This window comes from Malaclemys terrapin, chromosome 3 (assembly GCF_027887155.1).
Source record: "Malaclemys terrapin pileata isolate rMalTer1 chromosome 3, rMalTer1.hap1, whole genome shotgun sequence".
Lineage (NCBI taxonomy): Eukaryota > Metazoa > Chordata > Testudines > Emydidae > Malaclemys > Malaclemys terrapin.
Genome location: NC_071507.1, coordinates 209439687 through 209460731, shown reverse-complemented (window position 1 = coordinate 209460731; position 21045 = coordinate 209439687). Strand labels below are relative to the sequence as shown.

Sequence of the window (21045 nt, the reverse complement as noted above, 5' to 3'; positions counted from 1 at the left end):
TCTCGGAACCATTCACAATTATCTTTGAGAACTCCTGAAAGACAGTGAGGTCCCAGAAGACTGGAGAAGGGCAGACATAGTCCCTATCTTTAAAAAGGGAAACAAAGATGACTAGGGAATAAATACCAGTCAAACCTCATGAAGGTATCTGGAATGAACAAATTATTAAACAATTAATTTCTAAGCACCTAGACTCAGAGGATAGTAAGATAAGTTATAGCCTAGCATGGATTTTTAAAAACAAATCATGCCAAGTCAAACTAATTTCCTGCTTTCACAGGGTACTGGTCTTATGGATCCGGGGGACATTGTAGACAGGACATATCTTGATTTTAGTCAGGCTTTTGAGACAGGCCTCCATGATATTCTCATAGCGAACTAGGGAAATGTGGTGTACATGAAAGTACTATAAAATGGGTGCAAATTTTGTTGAAAAGGCGGTCTACAGGGGCCAGTTCTGGATCTGATACTGTTCAATATTTTCATTTATTTCTTGGATAACAGACTGGAGATCATGCTTTCTAAATATGCAGATAACACAAGCTGTGGGGGGTTGCAAGCATGTTGGAGGACAGGATTAGAATTCAATATAACATTTACAGACTGGAGAAGTGGGCTGAATGAAAAGATTAAATTCAATAAAGACAAGTGCAAAGTACTAGACTTAGGGAAGGAAAACCAAATGCACAACTAAAAAGTGGGGAATAACTGGCAAGGGGGTAGTACTACTGAAAGTGATCGGGGGTTATAGTGAATCACAAATTGAAGCTGAGTCAATTATGTGATTCAATTGTGAAAAAACAAAATTAAGCACTGGACCAGATGGTGGAATTCCCATCATCAGTGGTTTTTAAGAACAGGTTGGCCAAACACCTCAGTGCTGGGGGGCTGGACTAGAGGACCTCTCAAGGTCCATTCCAGCCCTACATTTCCATGATTCTATGCTGGGGAAATGTTTGGTCACTGACCCAGCCCCTCCCACCAGGATTAAACCATTGAGTCATTTTGAAACCCTCCCAGTAACAAAGTCTAGGAACCAAATGGGAAAGAAGAGCAGAAGGAGTGTGTGACGGTGCATATATATAACTTAACTAGAATGTGTTTTATGCTACATATACCAGGTAACACATCTCTGTAAAGGTCATAATCTACTGAATCTATTAATCCTATATGTATGCATGTATCATTTTTGTATTCAAAGTTATGAATATTGGCTGCATACTTGTTTGATTCTAAGGAGGCTGTAGTGAAGCAGTCGGTCAGCTTCCTGAGAAAAGACTATTCTCACTAAGTGCTCCATCAAGAAACACTTAAGCCAACAATGAACTTGGAGACACCAATCCACAACTGGACTTTCCCAGGAATGTGGCTTTGCCGGTAAGGAACTCAGTCATGCATGGACATGTGACTTGCCCAGGTGACTCCAAAACTCCATTTTGTAGCTGGACTTTGCATAGGAGAGAGGAGGGGGTCTCCACCCACAAGAGAAAGTCTATTTAAGCCCAGGGGAGACCCCTCCATTTGTCTTCAGCTGGCTAAAGAGAGAGCCTCTCCACCCCCAAAGATACCAGAAAGAAACTGGAACAAAGGACAGTGACTGCAAGAGGTGTGAGTGATTGCTGGACTCAGACTAAAAGGAGATTAGTCTGTAAAAGAAAGCATTCTGGAACTGGTGAGGATCTTATCTGTATTCAGTTTCTTACTGTATTAGACATAGACTGGAGTGTTTTATTTTATTTTGTTTTACTTAGTAATTCACTTTGTTCTGTCTGTTACTACTTGCAATCACTTAAATTCTACTTTCTGTATTTAATAAAATCACTTTTTACTTATTAATTAACCCAGAGTATGTATTAACACCCAGGGGGAGCAAACAGCTGTGCATCTCTCTCTATCAGTGTTATAGAGGCCGAACAATTTATGAGTTTACTCTGTATAAGCTTTATACAGGGTAAAACAGATTTATTTGGGTTTAGACCCCATTGGGAGTTGGGCATCTGAGTGTTAAAGAGAAGAACACTTCTGTAAGCTGCTTTCAGTTAAGTCTGCAGCTTTGGGGCAAGTAATTCAGACCCTGGGTCTGTGCTGGAGCAGACGGGTGTGTCTGGCTCAACAGACAGGGTGCTGGAGTCCTAAGCTGACCGGGCAGGAAAGCAGGGGCAGAAGTAGTCTTGGCACATCAAGTGGCAGCTCCCAAGCAGGGTTCTGTGATCTAACCCATCACAGAGTGACTTGGGGATGATGTCAGGGGAAATCTCCCAAGGGCAGCACATCTCACCACAGGGGGAACAGGGAGAGTCAGGAACTGGCTTTTCCTCTTCCTGCACCTCACCTTGCTCACAGGAAAGAATCTGCCCAGGAATGTTGCAATAAGTGTGTTTGGGCAAGCTAGAGATCTGGGAATCTCTCCCCCCAATTATTTCTCCCACTGCCCCTTTAGGTCTCATTCTCCTTGCGTCTCCCTTCCCCTGCCCTTTCCTTCTGACAATCAGACATTCCTGGGTGTTCACTCTCCTATGGCTGGATCAGTTCCTGCAATTGCTAAGGGGAGGAGAGACATGGGGTGAGGAGGGGCTGTTGTTGCAGAGTCACTTTCATGCCCATCCCCAGCACATTCCCTGAGGTTTTAATCAATCACCTGGAGTCTCTGGCTCAGATGTTGGTGTGGGCACAGCCTAGGGTTGACCTATGGGTAGGGCCCTACCAAATTGACAGACATGATAAACATGTCACAGACCATGAAAGCTGGTTTCCCCCCGTGAAATCTGTATGGTAGAGCTGTAAGCAGAGTCAGGATGAGCTCTACCCTGACATCTGGTGGTGAATTATGGCGAGTGTGGAAAAGAACTCCAGGGGCTGATCTTGTTTGCATAGGCACACCCACTCGCCTGGCAGGAAACAACAGCAACTCAAAGTGGTTACTTTGGCTGGTGTGGGATCCCCAGTTTCTCTGTTATTGGGGCAGGAAGAATAAAGTTTTGTTACCCTGATTCTGTGAATCAAGGCCAGTGGAACTGGTGTATGACAGAAGGACTGAGTGAGTCATTCACCATTACCTAAGTAGCATTTGCTTGTCAAGGGGCATGGGTTACAAAACCCAGTGAATTGAGAGAGGTTGGGGGCAGATATTGGTACCTGGTGGTGTGGGTCCCTTTTGTGGGCCTGAAACACCAATTGCACCTCCTCCTCTCTCCACTGTTGAATGTCAGAGCTAACTTAGGAGTCTAGTTACAGACTGCTGAGCTGAATTCACTTTGGGCCAATAGTGCACCAGCACTGGGGCTCCCCTACTACTAGCTGAAATCACTAAGGGTATGTCTACACTACGAAATTAGTTCGAATTTATAGAAGCCGGTTTTATTGAAATTGGTTGTATACAGCCGATTGTGTGTGTCCACACAATAAAATGCTCTAGGTGCTCTAGTCGGCGGACTGCGTCCACAGTACGAGGCTAGCATCGACTTCCGGAGCATTGCACTATGGGTAGCTATCCCACAGCTATCCCACAGTTCCCGCAGTCTCTGCCGCCCCTTGGAATTCTGGGTTGAGATCCCAATGCCCGGATGATGCAAAACAGTGTCGTGGGCGGTTCTGGGTACATGTCGTCAGGCCCCTCCCTCCCCCGTCACAGCAACGGCAGACAATAGATTCGCGCCTTTTTACCTGGGTTACCTGGGTTACCTGTGCAGACAACATGGAGCCTGCTCAGCTCAGCTGAGCTCACCGTCACCATATGTCCTCTGGGTGCCGGCAGACGTGGGACTGCATTGCTACACAGCAGCAGCTGCTAACTGCCTTTTGGCGGCAGACAGTGCAGTAGACTGGTAGCCTTCATCAGCGATCTGGGTGCTGGCAGCTGTGGGGCTTGCCTTTTGGCAGTAAATGGTGTATTACGACTGTTAGCCGGCCTATTACAAGTCGGGTCATCGCACGTTAGCAGAGTCTTCCCTGAGCAGCAGCTTGTGCAATAGGCCTGAAGACCATCGTCATACACCGCCCCGTATTTGCTGCCAAGCACCCAGAAAGATGCCGGGGGCTATCAGTCACGCTGCACCGTCATCTTAAGATTTAAAAAAATAGATTTGCTCTGTATTCATTTGCTTCCCCCTCCCTCCGTCAAATCAACGGCCTGCTAAACCCAGGGTTTTCAGTTTAATCTTTGGGGGGGACCAGTCTGTGACAGTTGTTTGTGTCTCTCCCTGATGCACAGCCACCGTTCTTTATTTTAATTCCCTGTGCCTGTATGCCATGTCGTCACTCGGCCCCCCTCCCTCCTTCCCCTAGGCCGTCAGATACTACGTTTGCGCCACAGCTCGAGCCGAGAAGCGGTTCGCGCCTTTTCTTTGAATTCTGGGTTGAGATCCCAATGCCCGGATGATGCAAAACAGTGTCGCGGGCGGTTCTGGGTACATGTCGTCAGGCCCCTCCCCCCTCGTCACAGCAACGGCAGACAATAGATTCGCGCCTTTTTACCTGGGTTACCTGTGCAGACAACATACTACGGCAAGCATGGAGCCCGCTCAGCTCAGCTGAGCTCACCGTCACCATATGTCCTCTGGGTGCCGGCAGACGTGGGACTGCATTGCTACACAGCAGCAGCTGCTAACTGCCTTTTGGCGGTAGACGGTGTAGCATGAGTGATAGCCGTGGGGCTGGCAGCCGTAGGGCTGCATTGCACCAGCCCCTTGCAGGCGATGGTATATTATGACTGGTACCCGTTGTCGTCATACTGGTATGGCTGTCAATCATGGCCACCTGGGCAGACATGCTACTGTTTTGATGATGACAGTTACCAGTCGTAATATACTATTTTCTGCCAATTGCCCAATATTGTCTGCTAAGCACCCAGAAGAGGCCGAGGGCAATGCTGGGTGCTGGCGGACGTGGGGCTGGCAGACGTGGGGCTGCATTGCTACACAGCAGCAGCCCCTTGCCTTTTGGCAGATGATGGTATATTATGATTGGTACCCATCGTCATCGTACTGGTATGGCTGTCACTCATGCTGCAGCGTCGGCTGCCACCTTAAGATGTAAAAAATAGATTTGTTCTGTGTTCATTTGCTTCCCCTTCCTCCGTGAAATCAACGGCCTGCTAAGCCCAGGGTTTCCAGTTTAATCTTTGGGGGGACCATTCTGTGTGACAGTTGTTTGTGTTTCTCCCTGTTCCTGTACCTGTACGCCATGTCGTCACTCGGCCCTCCCTCCCTCCCGCCCTCCTTCTCCTGGTCCATCAGATACTACTTTCGTGCCTTTTTTCTGACCAGGCGCCATAGCTAGCACTGGGATCATGGAGCCCGCTCAGATCACCGCGGCAATTATGAGCACTATGAACACCACGCGCATTGTCCTGGAGTATATGCAGAGCCAGAACATGCCAAGGCGAAACCCGGACCAGGCGAGGAGGCGATTGCAGCGCGGCGACGAGAGTGATGAGGAAATTGACATGGACATAGACCTCTCACAAGGCACAGGCCCCAGCAATGTGGAAATCATGGTGTCACTGGGGCAGGTTGATACCGTGGAACGCCGATTCTGGGCCCGGGAAACAAGCACAGACTGGTGGGATCGCATCGTGCTGCAGGTATGGGACGATTCCCAGTGGCTGCGAAACTTTCGCATGCGTAAGGGCACTTTCATGGAACTTTGTGACTTGCTTTCCCCTGCCCTGAAACGCCAGGATACCAAGATGAGAGCAGCCCTCACAGTTGAGAAGCGAGTGGCGATAGCCCTGTGGAAGCTTGCAACGCCAGACAGCTACCGGTCAGTCGGGAATCAATTTGGAGTGGGCAAATCTACGGTGGGGGCTGCTGTGATCCAATTTGCCAGGGCAATGAAAGACCTGGTGATAGCAAGGGTAGTGACTCTGGGCAACGTGCAGTCAATAGTGGATGGTTTTGCTGAAATGGGATTCCCAAACTGTGGCGGGGCCATAGACGGAACCCATATCCCTATCTTGTCACCGGAGCACCAAGCCACCGACTACGTAAACTGCAAGGGGTACTTTTCAATGCTGCTGCAAGCCCTGGTGGATCACAAGGGACGTTTCACCAACATCAACGTGGGATGGCCGGGAAAGGTACATGATGCTCGCGTCTTCAGGAACTCTGCTCTGTTTCGAAAGCTGGAGGAAGGGACTTTCTTCCCGGACCAGAAAGTGACCATTGGGGATGTTGAAATGCCTATCGTGATCCTTGGGGACCCAGCCTACCCCTTAATGCCATGGCTCATGAAGCCGTACACAGGCAGCCTGGACAGGAGTCAGGACCTGTTCAACTACAGGCTGAGCAAGTGCCGAATAGTGGTGGAATGTGCATTTGGACGTTTAAAAGCGCGCTGGCGCAGCTTACTGACTCGCTCAGACCTCAGCGAAAAGAATATCCCCATTGTTATTGCTGCTTGCTGTGCGCTCCACAATATCTGTGAGAGTAAGGGGGAGACCTTTATGGCGGGGTGGGAGGTTGAGGCAACTCGCCTGGCCGCTGATTACGCGCAGGTCACTGGGTGGGGGCTCGAGCTGGTTCTGTGTCACGCTGTTGGGAAGGGAACCCTATGTACTGAACCCGGCCCTTGCTGCTATCAACTTGGCCTGGCAGAAGGGTTACATTTTATGGGGCTCGTCCGGGATCTCTGGGTCAGTACCCCTCGCAAGCACATCTTGGGTGATGCATTAACTTGGGAAAACCTAAAAATCTTCTTGTTGTTGTTTTGATCTGATATATTTGTAAAAAATTTTACAATTTGTATAATGGCCCTACACTTGCTAGAGGACTGGTGCAAGGGGATGAATATTAACCCTAGGAACTGTCTTTTGGTAACGGGGATGCCGGAGGCGTTTGATGAGGGTGCAATAGAACCTATCTTAAGGGTATCCACTGAGTACCTGAGTAAGTGCAAAATGCGTGGGCGCATGTTTGTGAGGGAGGAGGGGGCTTTTGCTGTACTGTGCGAGCTGCCATCGGCTGTGGAACCCCTACAGGTTCCAGGCACGATAGCAGTGGAAGATGGTGAGTGGACGGTAATAACCACTGGGAGCCAGCCCTCACCAGTCCCTGCCTCTGATGTAGAGTTTTTAAAGAAAATGTCGGCCTTTTTGTGGAAAGAGGGAAAGACTTTGGCTGATATGCCAGGTCTGTTGGGCCTTGTCCCAGGAGTCCCACACCGGGAGAGTGCTCCTTCACCTGATGAGTGGGTGAAGGCTTTGGGGCAAGCATTAGAGAAGGTTATGCCACCCCACCCTGAGTCAAGCCCCTATCGTAAACTGAGGTTGTTTTCTGGGGGTCCCACCCCAATACCTGGGGAGGAAGCATTTGAACCCTGGCTGGAACACACCACTGAAATGCTGCAGGAGTGGGCGGTGCCTGATGCTGAAAAGAGAAGGCGACTAGTAGAGTGCCTCAGGGGGCCAGCCCTAGATGTGATTCGCACCCTGAAACTCAGTAACCCTGGGGTCAAGGTGAAGGACTGCCTAGAGGCCCTTGATCATGCCTTCGGGAGAACTGAGGGCTCAGATGATGTCTATTGCAAGTTCCTCAATGCCAGGCAACAAAAGGGAGAGAAGGTTTCTGCCTATATCCAGAGGTTGGAGAAACTATTGCAGAGAGCCATCATGAGGGGAGCAGTGGCAGTTGGGCAAATGGACCGGACTAGATTGGCTCAGATTGTGAGAGGAATTCAATATCAGAACCCAATCCTTCTCCACCTCCGATTAAGAGAACGGCAAGACAATCCACCGAGTTACTCTCAGCTGATAAAAGAGGTCCGAGAGGAAGAAGAGAGGCAGGCAGCTGGCGAGGTTTGGGAGGTGCAGTCACACCCGGCGACTGGCACAACATCCACCCGAACGCCCAAGGCACTGATGGTGAATCCTCAAGAGGAACTTACCCAACGAGTGCAGGTCCTGACACAGAAAGTGGCTGAATTAGAGAATACCATCGATTCAGCAAATACTTCAAGGTACATGGAACCCTCCACTACCACGGTTCAGAGGACTACATTTAGAACCTCTGCCCCAACGAGACAACAAGGGAAAAGACAATCCTTCTTCTGCTACCGGTGTGGCCAGGGTGGACACATTGCTGCAAGGTGTCAGAATGCAGAGAATCCCACGCTAGTATATCAAAAGCTGAGGACCACCTGGGGAAAGTCGGGAAACGGCCCCAGGGCCTGGGAAGGGAGCCGCCTAGGCCTACAGGGTGTGGAGGCTCCCCTGGAAAGAACCATGCAGCCCGAATCCCACCAGGATTGATCGGACCCCGAGCGGAGGTAACTATAAAGGTTGAAGGGATAGAATGTAGAGCAGTGCTTGACACAGGATCCCAAGTGACTATCATATTCCAGTCTTTCTACCAGCAGATGCTTAGGCATCTGCCTATACGGCCCCTGACAGGGCTTGGCCTGTGTGGCCTCAGCATGGATGAATACCCCTATCAGGGGTATGTCATAGTACACCTGGAATTCCCAGAAGAGATTGCGGGGGTAAGACAGGAGGTGGACACTGCTGCTTTAATATGCCCTGACCCTAAAGGAGCCTCTGATGTGTCCGTGCTAATAGGGACCAACTCCAGCCTCTTTAAGGTACTCGCAGATTACTGCAGACAGCGAGCAGGGGACCAATATCTGAACACCTTGGTGATACACACACACTGTGCCGCAGCCTACAGAAAAATTGAGGACACAAGAAAAGTGATGCCTGATTTGCCAGTGGGAGCATTGAGGTATGCGGGCCCGGTCCCCTTAGTGGTTCCTGCAATGACAGAAAAGGAAGTGATTGTCATGAGTACCTGCCTAAAAGACAGTAAGAAAACATTAGCAATGGTAGAGCAGCCGACCGAGGGAGGGCTCCCAGAAGGAGTGCTGGTTCTCAGTGGAGTCATAACCCTACCTGCTGAAGCCCAGGAAGAAGTGGCTATATTGATTGCTAATGAAACACGCCGTGACGTGTTTGTAAAACCAGGGCAGAAGATTGCAGACATCTTTGAGCCTGAAACCATCGTGAGACCCCAGTGTGAAGCTGAAGTTCCAGTGATGGATCCCGCAAAGTTTGACTTTGGGGACTCCCCACTGTCTGAGGAGTGGAAGGATCGCCTGCGGAAGAAGCTTTGCGAGAGATCCAAGGTATTCTCACTGCATGAGTGGGACGTGGGATGTGCCAAAGGAGTGGAACACCACATCAGGCTACAAGATCCCCGACCCTTCAGGGAGAGATCTAGGAGGATTGCTCTCTCTGAGATGGAAGATGTACGCCATCATCTTCAAGAGCTGATCGCGAATGGTATCATTACAGAGTCCCGAAGCCCCTACGCCTCTCCCATTGTGGTGGTTCGTAAGAAGAGTGGGAAAATCCGGATGTGTATTGACTACCGCACTCTAAACAGGCGCACTACAGTTGACCAATACACCATGCCTCGAGTACAAGATGCCTTGGACTGTTTGCTGGGTAGCCAGTGGTTCTCTGTGTTGGATCTTCGGAGTGGATACTACCAGATCCCTCTGGGAGAAGAAGATAAGGAGAAGACAGCCTTCATCTGCCCATTAGGGTTCTACCAGTTCGAACGCATGCCCCAAGGGATTTCTGGGGCACCTGCCACGTTTCAACGTCTCATGGAGAAAGTCGTGGGAGACATGAACTTACTACAAGTGTTAGTTTACTTGGATGACCTGATTGTGTTTGGAAGAACCTTGGAGGAGCATGAAGAAAGACTTCTTAAAGTGCTTGATAGGTTGGAGGCGTATGGTTTGAAGCTTTCAATTGACAAATGCCAGTTCTGCCGAACCTCAGTGAAGTATGTGGGTCACATTGTGTCCCAGGAGGGTGTGAGTACTGATCCTGACAAAATAGAAGCACTCACTACCTGGCCACATCCAAGTAACTACAGAGAACTCAAGACCTTTCTTGGATTTAGTGGTTACTACCGCAGATTTGTGAAGAACTACGCCACAATTGTAAAACCCCTGAATGATCTTACCAGGGGATACCAGTCCAACAAGAACAAATCTAGGACCAAGAATAAGAGGAGGCCTCCAAAGCCTCCTGTGCAGAGACATTATGGCCCCTTCGAACCGTTTGGGCCAAGGTGGGATGAGAGATGTGAGAGGGCTTTTCAGGAAATCATTAGTCGCCTAACTCATGCCCCCATCCTAGTCTTTGCTGACCCAAGCAAACCGTTTATCCTACATACTGATGCCAGTTTGGAGGGTCTGGGAGCAGTACTGTACCAGGAAGTGGAAGGCAAACATAAACCCGTAGCCTTTGCCAGCCGAGGACTGTCTGACAGTGAAACTCGCTATCCCATCCACAAGCTGGAGTTCTTGGCCTTGAAATGGGCCATCACTGAGAAATTTCGAAACTACTTGTATGGTGCTCAGTTCCAGGTGTGGACAGACAACAACCCATTGACTTACGTGTTAACAAGTGCTAAGTTGGATGCTACAGGGCAGAGATGGGTGGCCGCCTTGGCTAGCTATGAGTTCAGCATTCAATACCGATCAGGGAGAAGCAATGTAGATGCAGATGCATTGTCCCGGTGACCGCAGGCACCTGAAGTGGCTATGATACCCATGGATGGAGTGAGGGCTATTTGCAGTGTGAGTCGCCGAGAGCCAGAGGCCCATGAGAGTCTTCATGGATGTGTTGCTGAAGCTTTGGGCCTGCCCCCTGACTGTGTGCCTTCTGCTTCTGTGAACTATATTGCATTGGACCAATCTCCCTTGCCCGTGCTCAATGCGGCTGACTGGCAAGAAGCCCAGCTGCAAGATGTTGACATTCGTGATACACTACTTGCCAAAAGGGAGGGGCGAAGCCCAGCTGCGGTTGTCCCTCCTAACCCGGAGGGTAAACTACTATTGAGAGAATGGACCAAACTAAAACTGATCCAGGGAGTGTTACATCGAATGACCATCGACCCTTTACAAAAGCAATGAGCACAACTGGTGCTGCCAAAAGAGTACAGAGCCCTGGCCATGAGGGCCCTGCATGATGACTTTGGACATTTAGGGATGGAGAGGACCCTGGAACTTCTTCGTAGTAGATTCTATTGGCCCCGGATGGCTGAAGATGTTCGTAGGAAATGTGAGACTTGCGCTCGATGTGTTCAAAGGAAAACTCTGCTCACGAGGGCTGCATATCTCAAGAACATCACCAGCACCAAACCTTTGGAACTGGTATGCATCAATTTCTTGTCTTTAGAAGTAGACAAGAGGAATACTGGGAACATTCTAGTAGTGACTGACCATTATACGCGATATGCGCAGGCATATCCCACGCGTGATCAGAGGGCCACCACTGTTGCTCGAGTACTGTGGGAGAAATATTTCTCAGTTTATGGATTTCCAGCCCGGATACACTCGGATCAGGGGCGGGACTTTGAGAGTCATCTTCTGAAGGAGGTGCTGAGGATAGCGGGAATTAAGAAGTCTAGAACAACGCCTTATCACCCGCAAGGTGATCCTCAGCCAGAGAGGTTCAACCAAACCCTATTAGATATGTTGGGGACTTTGCGACCAGAGCAGAAAGCAACCTGGAGCCAACATGTTGCATATCTGGTGCACGCCTACAATGCCACAAAGAATGATGCTACAGGAGTCACCCCATATCTCTTAATGTTTGGACGAGAACCAAGATTACCCATAGACCTGTGCTTTGGTGTATCAGAGGATGGAGATAGCTATGAAACTCATCAGCAATATGTATCCCGACTGAGAGAAAAGCTGCGGGATGCTTATCACTTAGCTACATCTGCAGCTCGGAAGAACGCAGACCGCAACAAACATCGATATGATGCTAGGGTACGTCTGCAAGAACTCCAGCCGGGGGACAGAGTTCTGCTGTGAAATTTGGGTATTGCTGGCAAACACAAGATAGCCGACAGATGGAAGGCAATACCTTACTTGGTGATGGAAAAGCTAGGAGACCTGCCGGTCTACAAGATCAAACCTGAAGAGGGTCCAGGGCAGACAAAGACAGTGCATAGAAACCTTTTGCTCCCTGTGGGGGAATTGGTAGGCACCCCGTATGAGATGGGCCACAACAGGGCAACTGGGCAGAACGAAGGTGCTGGACCAAAGCCGCCCTCCAACGTGGACAGCCAGCCCCCTGCAGCTAACCTACCCCCATGCAGCACATCCGAGAGTGAGTCTGAGGAGGAAGACACAACCATGGTGTATCCTGGGATGGAGACAAGATTTCAGTCTCGATCGGCTGAATCAAAAGAGAGCTCCTCTTCTTCCGCCCTAAACCCCATGGCAGAAGTATTTAGGCCCATTCCTGACACCCCTGAGCGACTGGTGGGACCCCCATGTGATGACACACCCAGGTTATTGGACAGTGGAGACATACAGGTGGAGGATGTCCTGGGCACCTTGGACCCTCCACTGTTAGAACTAGAAATGCAGGGGCCTATGCCAGTAGCCGAGGGACCCTCAAAGGAAACCTCTCCATCCATCGTTCAAGAGGCTGTCCCGCGCACCACGGCAACAGAGATTCTCAATAGACGAGACAGGGTAATAATACCAGTAAAACGGTTGACTTATGATGCACCTCGGGTAACTAGTGAGGAACCAATATATTTAGCACACAGGCTTGTGGAAGCTAAAGTGGGCTATCTGAGGCCCTTTGGAGGGAACCAGTGAGTTGTTATAATAGGGAGTGTGATTTGTTGGGACGACAAATTTTCGGCTGGGGGGAGGATGTAAGCAGAGTCAGGATGAGCTCTACCCTGACATCTGGTGGTGAATTATGGCGAGTGTGGAAAAGAACTCCAGGGGCTGATCTTGTTTGCGTAGGCACACCCACTCGCCTGGCAGGAAACAACAGCAACTCAAAGTGGTTACTTTGGCTGGTGTGGGATCCCCAGTTTCTCTGTTATTGGGGCAGGAAGAATAAAGTTTTGTTACCCTGATTCTGTGAATCAAGGCCAGTGGAACTGGTGTATGACAGAAGGACTGAGTGAGTCATTCACCATTACCTAAGTAGCATTTGCTTGTCAAGGGGCATGGGTTACAAAACCCAGTGAATTGAGAGAGGTTGGGGGCAGATATTGGTACCTGGTGGTGTGGGTCCCTTTTGTGGGCCTGAAACACCAATTGCACCTCCTCCTCTCTCCACTGTTGAATGTCAGAGCTAACTTTGATTCCCTTAGGAGTCTAGTTACAGACTGCTGAGCTGAATTCACTTTGTAGTGCACCAGCACTGGGGCTCCCCTACTACTAGCTGAAATCACAAAAGAGCTAAAGCTATTTAAGAGCTGAGATCACTGAGGCTGTGTTAACTAGTGGGGGAGCCTATGCTAAGCTAACTTAGCTTAGTGGGGGCGAGCGGAGCGGCTGGAGGAGCAGCTAGCAGAGCAGAGCCTTGTGGGAGCAGCCCAAGGGACGGCTGGAGCGGAGCGGAGCAGTGCGGCTCACAGGTCGGTGAGCGGAGCGGCCTGGCTCACAGGTCGGTGAGCGGAGCGGAGCGGCGCGGCTCACAGGTCGGTGAGCGGAGCGGAGCGGCCTGGCTCACAGGTCGGTGAGCGGAGTGGCGCGGCTCACAGGTCGGTGAGCGGAGCGGAGCAGCTGCCAGAGCAGTTCGTGGGACAGCAGGAGTGGGACTGTGGGTGGAGTGGAGCAGTTTGTGGTAAGGCTGCGGTGGAACCCCACGGAGAAGCAGCCGGTTGGCCTCGGATCACGTAAGGTGCCCCTTAACACCCTGCTCACCCCCTCCCCCCTTTTGAACTCTGGGGCTGCACTGATCAGGGACAGAGACTTTGGGGGGTTGTCGGACTTTTGTGATTCTTGGGTTGCTGGACCCAAGAGACTTTGGGATCGGTGGACTTTTGGGACTTTGGTGATTCTTGGGTCGCTGGTTTCAAGAACCAACGGGAGAGGACACGGCCCAATTTGCTGGGGTGGGTCTTCGCTCATGGTTTGGTCTATGAACTCTAGTTGTGGTGTTTTCCCAATTTAATGCTATGTCGTTTACCTCATGTTATTAAACATTTTCTGCTACACCGAGGCTCTGTGCTTGCGAGAGGGGAAATATTGCCTCTTCGAGGCGCCTAGGGGTTTGTGTAAGATTTTCCCAGGTCACTGGGTGGGGGCTCGAGCTGGTTCTGTGTCATGCTGTTGGGAAGGGACCCCTATGTACTGAACCCGGCCCTTGCTGCTATCAACTTGGCCTGGCAGAAGGGTTACAGAGCGTAAAAGCACACAAAAGACCAGATTTCACAGGGGAGACCAGTGTTTCCCAAATTGGGGGTCCTGACCAAAAAGGGAGTTGCAAAGTTATTTCAGAGGGGTTGCGGTATTGCCATCCTTACTTCTGGCTGGAAAGTAACAGATGTTGGCCAGGCACCCAGCTCTGAAGGCAGTGCCCCACTAGCAGCAGCACAGAAGTATGAGTGGCAATACCATACCATGCCATGCCATCCTTACTTCTGCTGGCAATAGCTCTGCCTACACAGCTGGGCTTTCGGCCAGTAGCTGGTGCTCTCCAACTGCCCAGTTCTGAAGGCAGCTCTGCCATCAGCAGCAGTGCAGAAATAAGGGTAGCAATACCGCAACCCCCCCCCCACCCCAATAACCTTGTGCCCCCTGTAAGAGGTAAGACTCATCCCTGCAGCGCCTCCTGCTGGTTACTCCAGGGAATCAGCTCAATCCAGCCGGTAAAAAAGAGGTGAAACCTGAGTGACTGTCACAGCATTATTGGAGGGAGAGAAAAGGGGCAAAATGCCTGCCAGGATTTTCTCTCCATTGTGCAGGATAAATAAAAATAATATATGGAGATATACCTATCTCATAGAGCTGGAAGGGACCCTGAAAGGTCATCGAGTCCAGCCCCCTGCCTTCACTAGCAGGACCAAGTACTGATTTTGCCCCAGATCCCTAAGTGGCCCCATCAAGGACTGAACTCACAACTGTGGGTTTAGCAGGCCAATGTGCAAACTGAGCTATCCCTCCCCCCAGGATATGAGCCCAGGCAGAAACTGGAGGGGAGTGTCGGTTATTGTGGGATCACTAGAGGGACTAGTCTCGGAGAACAGTTCACAGCGGGGCCGCTCACTACAGAGGAGGCAGTGGGCAACATGTCAGACCCTTGCAGGCTCCTTGCCTGGAGCCAAGCTCAGGGTCCCCCACACCTCAGGCATAGGTCACCTCCCAACCCCGCCCCCAGGCGGGGAGACGAGCGGCCGCAATCCGGGAGCGGGCCCGCCGCACTGATGCGCAGCTACCCCTCCGCCAATAGAAGGCCTAGCGCGACCCGGAGAGAACTACGTTTCCCAGCGTGCTCCCGGGGAGAAGGCAGGGCAGATGGGCCACTTCCGCTTCATGCGCTAGGGGACAACGTCACTTCCCGTCAGATGAGCATCAGGGACTACACCTCCCAGCCTGCCCCGAGGGTGCTTCCGTCCTCTCAGCCCAGCCTTGGGGTCAACCTGCCCCCCCCCGCCCCATCAAACTGTCATCCCCTTCCCCACCCACCCGTCTCGTAGAACTCATCCCCCCACCGGTCTCTGTACCTGGGTCCGCCTGAGACGGTGTCTATGCCGCGGCCGCGGGAACGCCTCGCTGCCGAACCCGTGGGCAGGTTCAGCTTCGCTGACTCAGCCTGCACCGTGCCTTGCGTCAGCGGCTTGGCGGGGACTGAGCATGGGCGCACCGACCAACGGCGCATGCTCAGTGGCATCTGCTGAAGCTGCTGCCCTCACTCTGCCCTGACTTGGCATTAAACGCTGCTGTTCAGGAGGTGGGCAGAGGGCGGAAACTGACTGTGCAGGGGTGTTAAGCAGCAGGCACTACATCTTCCAGCTTACACAGAGCTCCTCCTGAGGTCTGGGAAAGGTACTCAGAGCATCACAGCTAAATACAGGGTGGAGTCCTGCCCAGAAGACCAGACATTCCAGTCCTGCTGGGCTGCACTGCGCAGCAATCTTCGCCCACACCACATAGTGACAGCTCTATTATCAGCACTTTTAGAAAGTGTCAGCCCCGCCCACGGGAGTCACGCCCTGTAAATAACTAGAGAGGATGGCAGCGCTCCTTCCCGCATTCTTCTTTCCTCTGCCCAGGCAGCAGGAATCGCTCTTGCTTGATCCGACCTTCTCCTTGGCTGCCGAGCATGTGCACTTACTGGACAAGGCCCTTACAGCTCCACCCATCAGCTCTTTTAGAAAATGCCCCCTAGTGGCAGTCTGGTTGGCCAGAGGTATTGGCTATTGCCAGCCCACACCAGTGGGCCACTCTCCATAAACCAATACAGCAGCTGCAGCTTTCCTCAATCAGCCCCACAGAGCCCACAGCCTATGCTCTTCCCCAGCAACCTAACCGGGACCTCCTCTGTCACTGCAGCCAACTCATTTCTTTTGCATTACTCTTTGACATCTGATGTAGCCCACCATCAGAGACCAGTGGCTCAGCCACAACACCACCTAGAACAATGTACAATCTTTCTTCCCTCATTCATTCAACCAGGGCCCCTTACCCCACCTCAGGCAACATCTTTTCTCCTCAGGCTGACCACACCCCCAGTCAGTGCCAGGCTCTGCCCAGGCAGGCTCCCAACAGGTTACACTAAAAAATGTGGGCCCCAACCTCAAAACCTACTCAAATTTTACCCCCTAAACTGCCAGCTTTTAATATGCAAATAAGGTACTGTCACGCTCAGTCAACTCCCCTTGCTCTCCAGATGAGCTAGTATGTCACTCAGTAAACTCCCCTTGCTCCCCAGCAGGTGGCAGACAGCTCGTGCACTTACCTCCTTTCTTGCACCAGCTTCAGGCCACAGGGCTTGCAAACACATCAACCATGTTGGATTCTAGCAGACAAATATCAGTTATCCACTTGGGTTAGGAATCGAGGAATGTGGTGCTGCCCTGGGGGTACATACTTGTATACTTGGGATATTATTGCAAAGATAAAATTAGAATTTCTGTTAGACAATTCTAGTGGTAAAAGCGTCTTGGTAAAAACGTTATTTATTGAAAGAAGTGCTGTACTGACAGCATGGTTATTATGGATATAAAACACTTTCCCTAGTGGGTGAAACAAGAAGCTAGAATTAGAAGATTACATATTTTGTTTGGATGTTGGTACAGATTTAATTTAGCTTATGTGTAGGTTTGTTCAAGGCTGACTGATTTGGCTACTTTAGAAAAATGTATTAAATTTGAAAACTCATTCCATGAGTCTCCCAATTTAAAATAGAGATTTCACAGAAGTAGCAAACTGTGACAAGGCATACATCTGTCACAAAGCAGATACCCCCTTAGGGGGTAATAGTGCCCTGACACTACAGAGGAGATTCATAGATTCTAGGACTGGAAGGGACCTCGAGAGGTCATCGAGTCCAGTCATGGCAGGACCAAATACTGTCTAGACCATCCCTGATAGACATTTATCTAACCTACCCTTAAATATCTCACTTCTTCGGATGCATATAGTCCACGAAAGCTTATGCTCTAATAAATTTGTTAGTCTCTAAGGTGCCACAAGTACTCCTGTTCTTCTTTTTGCGGATACAGACTAACACGGCTGCTACTCTGAAACCTGTTAAATATCTCCAGAGATGGATATTCCACAACCTCCCTAGGCAATTTATTCTAGTGTTTAACCATCCTGACAGTTAGGAACTTTTTCCTAATGTCCAACCTAAATCTCCCTTGCTGCAGTTTAAGCCCATTGCTTCTCGTTCTAGCCTTAGCGGTTAAGATGAACAAGTTTTCTCCCTCCTTATGACACCTGTGGAAGCAGAGAAAAGAACTGACAGAAGGGAACTGTAATGCATGACGTTTGTTAGCAAGAGTCAGGCTAACTGTAACCTTGATAACGCGAGATTTGTAGAAGCGAGGATTGTGTGAGGCGGGTGAGAAAGAACTGTGTAAGAAGTTATGATGACCTCAGCATAGATAAAGTGTAGAAGACCTTGGGTAGATAAGGTATAGAAAATAATTGTATGTTGGCAAGAGTCAAAACAACTGAGGAAATGAGATATCAAGATGGCCTATGTATAAACAAAAATGCTGCTGTCCCTCATTATTTCTGGAATGAAAGGTATAAATGCTTGCTGTAATTAGTTACCAGAGGGAGAGACCTGTTTGCTCTCCCTCTGCACATGTGAGAGTTAATAAAACATCTGACTTGCTGTACCTAAACAAATAGTGAGAACTCAGTTTTTCTCCGACACACCCTTTTAGATACCTGAAAACTGCTATCACGTCCCCTCTCAGTCTTCTCTCTTCCAAACTAAACAAACCCAATTCTTTCAGCCTTCCTTCATAGGTCATGTTCTCAAGACCTTTAATCATTCTTGTTGCTCTTCTCTGGACCCTTTCCAATTTCTCCACATCTTTCTTGAAATGCAGTGCCCAGAACTGGACACAATACTCCAGCTGAGGCCTAACCAGCGCAGAGTAGAGCAGAAGAATGACTTCTCGTGTTTTGCTCACAACATACCTGTTAATACATCCCAGAATCATGTTTGCTTTTTTTGCAACAGCATCACACTGTTGACTCATTTAGCTGCTGGGATGTTCCCCCATCAGACATGAGGGTCTCCACATTAGAGTCATTGGTTGCCAGACAACCTTAGGGTTACCATATTTTCAGCCTCCAAAAGGAAGACAGTCCACGGGCCCCCAGCCCCCCCCCCGCCCCAACTCCGCCCCTTCCCCAAAGTCCCCGCCCCAACTCTGCCCCCTCCCCTGCTTCCCGCGAACATTTGATTTGCGGGAAGCCTGAAGCAGGTAAGGGGGGTGTGGGGGGAGGAGGTGCAGCCCAGGCTGGCCCCCCCCGGCCTCTCCAGCTTGGGTCGGCTCGGGCCCTGGGGTGCCGGCCCCGGGCACCCCCGGCCCGCCCAGCACTGCTGGTCCCCGGGCCCCCAGCCCGCCCAGCACTGCTGGTCCCCGGGCCCCCGGCCCGCTCAGCACGGCCCCCGGGCCCCCGGCCGAGCAGCCCCGGCCTGCTCAGCACCCCCCGGCACCGCCGGCTCCCGCCGGCCCCTGGCCCCACCCCTCACCGGCCCCCGACGCTCGGCCCCGCCGGCCCTCGGCACCGCCGGCGCCTGGCCCGGCCCCCGGCCCAGCCCCTCCGGTCCCGATTTTCCCGGACATGTCCGGCTTTTGGGGATTTCCCCCTGGACGGGGATTTGGAGTCCAAAAAGCCGGACATGTCCAGGAAAATCCGGACGTATGGTAACCCTAGACAACCTGGGCCTTGGGATGGGGCTCCAGCTGGGCAGGGGCTAGTCTTTGTGCTCAGCAGGTTACTCCGGGAGCAGGAGAGGTGGGGGGAGATTTCCCTGGCTAGGGTTTTGGTGCCCGAGGAGGATGAGAGCTGGGGCAGGCTTTAGAGCAGCTTGTTTAGCAGCTGGGAGCCCAGGTGCTTGTCTGTCCCTGAGTGGCTGAGGAGCACGGTGTGCAGCTGGTCCATGCACTTGAGGTAGCCACTGCTGTAGTGCTGCTTCATGGCCAGGCTCTGCTTGGTGCTGGCTGCAAGAGATGGGCGGGGGGGGGGCTGCCTGGGGATCCCGCGGCGGGTGCTGGGAGAGGGCAGCTGGGTGCTGGGGGGAAAGTGGCATGTGGCCTGGGACCCTTGCTGGTGCTGGGGGCAGGGGGTTTGGCAGGGCCAGCAGGCTCCCTACCTGGCTCCACACCTCCCCCCACAGCAGCAGCAGCAGCAGCGTTTGGGTGTGGGAGGGGTCAGAGGGTCAGGGCATGGAATGGGGTGAGGCGGGTTCTGGGCGGTGCTTACCTGGGGGGCTCCCCAGAAGTGGTGACATTCCCCTTGCTCAGCTCCTGGGCAGAGACATGGCCAGGCAGCTCTGCACACTGCCTCCGCCTGTGGGAAACTGCGGCCAATGGGAACTGCACTGCACCATGATCTGCAGCATGTCAGCTTTCTGCAGCTTGGACTGCAGCAAGGAGTAGGGAGAGGCACCATTAATGAGTGATGGGGGTACAAGGATTTGGGGACTCAGGGTATTAGGAATACAAGGGGCTTGGGGGAAGGATGCAGACACCTATACCCAAGCTGTAAGAGGGTTGCTTCCAGGGGCATTAGAGGTAAGAACATAAGAATGGATACACTGGGTCAGAGATTGGAGATTTAGACACCCAGAGCATAAGGCTGCATCCCTGACCGTCTTGGCTGAATTTAGCTAATTCTTTTTCTAACCCAGTTATGCTTTTGGCCTTCACAACATCTCCTGGCAACATGTTCCACAGGTTAACTGTGTATCATGTGAAGAAGTTCTTCTTTATGTTTGTTTTAAACCTGCTGCCTATTAATTTCAATTGGTGACCCCTAGTTCTTGTGTTATGAGAAGGAGTAAATAATACTTCCTTATTCGCTTTCTCCACACCAGTCACGATTTTATAGACCTCTATCATATTCTCCTGCAGTTGTCATTTTTCTAAGCTGAATGTCTAGGTCTTTTTAGTCTCTCCTCCACTGCTGGGCGTAACTAGGAGTGGAAATTTGTGTGGGCCCCGACTTTCGGGTGGATGTTCAATCACAGACTGTGCTAGGCTGCCACACCAGCTGACTGTGCAGTCTGGCCAGGGCGAACAGCGCTGATCCCCTTAGCTGCACTCTGACTTGGCAGCAGGGAAAGAGGGAGCCGTTGCCTCATTGCAGGGTATGGGCTGCTGTCCTTCAGCTGGGGCTCGCATCTCCTGCAGGCCGTAGGACCCCTGTGTGGGGCCAGCTCTGGCTGTGCTGTGGGGGCATGAACAGGGGCTTGCCTGTGCAAGCAACTTGGCCTCTCAGTGTGACCCCTTCTTATAAATTAAAAACACTTTTTATATATTTAACACCATTATAAATGCTGGAGGCAAAGCGGGGTTTGGGGTGGAGGCTGACAGCTTGCGACCCCCCCGCCCATGTAAGACCCTTGTGACCCCCTGAGGGGTCCCAACCCTCAGTTTGAGAACCCCTGATTGAGTCTGACCTCCTGGATATTACAGGCTACCAACACCACTCAGCACCCACATACTAAACCCAGCAACTGAAATTAAACCAAGTATTGCAGACCATAGGAGACTAGAATATTATGTGCCAGAGGGAGAGATCAGC

At 51.3% G+C, this 21045-nt stretch overlaps 1 protein-coding gene across 1 annotated transcript; it reads left to right on the top strand.

The window, feature by feature from the left end:
* Nucleotides 1-6820: 6820 nt before the first annotated feature.
* Nucleotides 6821-15312, top strand: LOC128834319 (uncharacterized). Its single transcript, XM_054022926.1, has 6 exons — nt 6821-7004; nt 7149-7953; nt 8409-10016; nt 10074-10523; nt 10950-11797; nt 15221-15312. The coding sequence occupies exons 1-6, from the start codon at nt 6821-6823 to the stop codon at nt 15310-15312; spliced, it is 3987 nt and encodes a 1328-aa protein (XP_053878901.1).
* Nucleotides 15313-21045: the final 5733 nt, after the last annotated feature.

What these genes read in the sequence shown, in the direction of transcription:
- LOC128834319 (XM_054022926.1), top strand. Translation starts at nt 6,821, where the DNA reads ATGCCGGAGGCGTTTGATGAGGGTGCAATAGAACCTATCTTAAGGGTA. An exon ending in GATTCAGCAAATACTTCAAG is followed by an intron (nt 7,954 to 8,408) that starts GTACATGGAACC and finishes GTGTGGCCTCAG; the next exon opens with CATGGATGAATACCCCTATC. An exon ending in GATGCAGATGCATTGTCCCG is followed by an intron (nt 10,524 to 10,949) that starts GTGACCGCAGGC and finishes AAAAGAGTACAG; the next exon opens with AGCCCTGGCCATGAGGGCCC.